General features: G+C 38.7%; 1 protein-coding gene across 2 annotated transcripts; it reads right to left on the reverse strand.

Annotated features, from left to right (window-relative positions):
- Positions 1-1,482: 1,482 nt before the first annotated feature.
- On the reverse strand, positions 1,483-3,259 carry LOC109963879 (interleukin-6-like). Of its 2 annotated transcripts, none has more exons than XM_020606782.1 (5): positions 3,146-3,259; positions 2,795-3,054; positions 2,528-2,617; positions 2,285-2,428; positions 1,483-1,807 (listed from the first exon to the last, which is right to left on the reverse strand). In XM_020606782.1, the coding sequence occupies exons 1-5, from the start codon at positions 3,159-3,161 to the stop codon at positions 1,619-1,621; spliced, it is 699 nt and encodes a 232-aa protein (XP_020462438.1). In that variant the 5' UTR covers positions 3,162-3,259; the 3' UTR covers positions 1,483-1,618. The 2 variants fall into 2 exon arrangements, with proteins under 2 accessions (XP_020462438.1, XP_020462437.1); XM_020606781.1 differs by having other exon boundaries at positions 2,528-2,620.
- Positions 3,260-3,468: the final 209 nt, after the last annotated feature.

Below are 3,468 nucleotides of genomic sequence, written 5' to 3' on the forward strand. Positions count from 1 at the left end.
AGAACATATTATGGCTAAGGCTACAGTTATACACGTCGTAATAATAATATTAAACACCCTGTCTGCTGACAGTCATCCACTCTTCTCTCTAGTTATCCTTGACCAGATGTACCCTGTAGAAACTCATAAGCATGACTAAGCATTTACCAGTCTAACTAGACATCCTATCTCCACTAAACATTTCTAATACATAAAGTAGCTATCCAGTATCTATCTGACTAAAAATATCTAACAGATTCAAAATTGTTCACACTTGTTTCTAGTTATGTGATGAGAAGGTACAAATCATAAGCCAGTTCAAAGTGCACAGATGGCACGGGTACATCCATCAACTATAGATAATAATATGAGAGGTAGAGGAATATGAGGTGTTGGACAAAAAGGACGAGGAAGAGTAAGACCAGGAACAGAATGTGTTCCTTCCACCGTACAGCACTTTCCTCCACCCAACAGAAGAGTTTTTCTCTGCATGGCGGTGGAAAGTCTATGACCAAAACCCATATACCAGGGAAAATCTCTTACAGGCGCATTAGTAGTTAGACGGCCCTGGAAATGATTTTTAGGCGAGAGAAGATTCTGATGTTGAAGCAGACGAAGAAATTTCATATTTGGAGGACATCATTACTCTCGGGTGAGCCAAAATAACGCGTAAAACGAGCGGAGCAGTGCGTCAGCGAGGCGCGTCTCAGAAAAGGCACAGCCGGTCACAGGTTGGTAATTCATGTAAAATACAGTCTATTGGATAATAAAATGTGCTCTGGGAGTGTTAGATAGTGGTTCACATTTAATTTATTATGTTTTGGTTACCACAGGGTGAGCCAAGCTAATACGGATATAGTGGAGGCTTGTCTCTGTAAATATTTGTGGCGTATGTTTAATATTTTTTTTGTTTTGTTTTGTTTTTTATGTCAGTATTTTAAAGTTTGGAAATTACACACAGAATTCAGATGTAAAAATAAGTCAGCCTGTTTTGATGTGATCTATTTTTTAAAATAGTTTTAGTCATATTTTCCAGGCCTGATGAGCATGCAAACATAAGGATGCTGTTAAGGGTTTGTTTGTTTGATGAGAAAATACAGTGATGGAATGAAAAAACCTGCTTCTTTTCTACAATGCAGATCTTTTTTTTTTTTTTGCATGTGTACAAAATATTCCTTCAAGCCACTCACTACCATGTGTTCAAAACACAGCTCATTGATTTGTAACTCAACAAAGAGTGAGTTCATTTACATATGTAAATAAACAATATTTAACATTACAGCAAAAAAAGAAGACATGATACAATCATTCTTTTCATTTATTCATAAAATCTATACAACAGTGCTGCTCATGTGGTAACAATCCAGAAATGAATCCACATCAAAGTCACTGTCAAGCACTGATTATATTTTCTATGGAAGTATTCCACAACCATTTTTGTTTGAATAATAAATAACATTTTCACCAAGTATAAATATATTAAATAAATTATGCAGTCGTGGGCAATTCAAGGCATTAAGCCATATAGCAGATAGCTATAAAGCCATTCATCTCAGATTCTTTCATGATTCCTCTTAAAAATAGACATAAACCCTACCTAGTTTCCCTGAGGTATTCCTAAAAGGATTGGTCCAATACATTATTGGGGGCACCTTTTCTTCTCTATTTGAAGAATTGGTCTTATGCCATCGACAATGAAGTTGCGGAAGTGCATGAGGATGCTGTTTGCAGTTTTCCGTCTGTGGTAAGTATCTGTATTGTCAATGTCTTTCAGTAGCTGCTCCTCCTGGCTGCTGGTCAGCATCGTGACATTTTCAGGATCCCTCATCTATGTGGCAGAAGTGACAGTAGTATATATATGACTAAACAGTGTCATGTCATGATGATACCTACTTTACTACAGGAAATACTGCACTTTTTACTAAGCTACTTTGCAGAGTACATGTATATGCAATACAATGCATGAGCAGTTAAACAACACAGCAGTATACAATATGCTTAAAATTACCTTGACCCGACTACAATAGTAAAATAGAACTTACACATGAATGTAGAATTTTGTGCATTTTTGACTTTTTGGTAATGGAGTATTTTTACAATGATGTATTGCTATTTTTGTTTAAGTAAATGATCTGTCTCCACAGTGGCTATAATGGAGATAATAAAAAGGTGAGCCAGATGAAAAACAATAACAGAGAGTCAAGTTGCAATACATTACCACAACTACAAATTCAAAAACTATTTTCAGGAGTTTTTTTTCCTCCGGTATTTAGCCAGAAAGACAAGTGTTCAACATTAGACTCACCTTTCTTTTAATTAAGCTGATCAGGTGTGGGCTGTAGTTTTTGACGGCCATGAGGACTGCATTGTTGGAATATTCCTTCTCCACATGCTTGAAAAGAACTGCATAGGTGTTCAGGCCTTCAACCAACAAGTGAAGACAAGCCTCCTGGTAAGTGAGCAGAAGATCACAGTCAGTGCTCAAATTAACCACATCACTAGCTTCTTTTAAAGGTGTAACAAGAGGATAAACAAGAAAGAGACCTACATTGAAGTTGGAGTTAGGGCATGCTGTTGGAAATGAGGGGAATTCGTAGTTGTAGTTCACTCCAATATGTGTGAAATCAGCTTCATTCAGCTGCTAGAGGGGAAATGGTCAAAGAAAAAAGATGGAAGTCAGTTTACATGTCAGTGAAATGAGAGACCACTTAACTTGAGCAATGACTCAAGCAATTTGCTGAAGGCATTGCACATGTGAGCAACTTCAAAATAATAGAGTTCAGTCAGTGAAATTCCTGAAAGATAAAGTCCTTACTGCCTTGTGGTGCTCTTCAGCTGGATGAAGGATCCCACACCAGTAGGTGACCAGTAGGTCAGTGGGCCCCAAACCCACACCTGTGGCATTAGTAGTCGTGTTTCCAGGTGGAGCTTCGGGGGTCCCTAGTAGGTCAGATGGCCCCATCTCGTCACCTGAGAAGTCGTCTTCCACACTCTCAGTGGTGATGTTTTCAACTGGAGCTCCAGGAGCACTCGGTAGCAGAGCTGCTAGCAACACTGCAGAGAGCAGGTACGCATCTGTGTGAAAAGGCAAAGCATGAATGACTGAATGAATGAAAAGAGGAATTAACACAGGAAACGTGTGCACCACAGGCTGCAAATCACTTACTAAGTTGAGAGGGCATGTTGCGATGCTGGGAAGTGCTTGTTGAGTTTCCACAGATGCTGAGGGCTGTCAGGGCCACAAGGAGTTGCCTTGTCTGTGTGATGGACTGACATTTTATACTCTACAGACCGGAGGAATTTCCCAATACCTCTGTAACAGGGAGAAATGAATAATTTGCATAAAAATCCGTCTGTGGTTGATGGTGATTTTGATGAAGATGATGTGAAGCTTCATCTTCACCAGCAGCTTTTCTTCTGTCTTGATAGTTTTGCTCAGCAATTATTTAAGTAATTAGAATAGTAATCAAAAACATTTCAAACACAGTC

The sequence above is a fragment of the Monopterus albus genome, unplaced genomic scaffold (genome assembly GCF_001952655.1).
Source record: "Monopterus albus unplaced genomic scaffold, M_albus_1.0 scaffold82.1, whole genome shotgun sequence".
Lineage (NCBI taxonomy): Eukaryota > Metazoa > Chordata > Actinopteri > Synbranchiformes > Synbranchidae > Monopterus > Monopterus albus.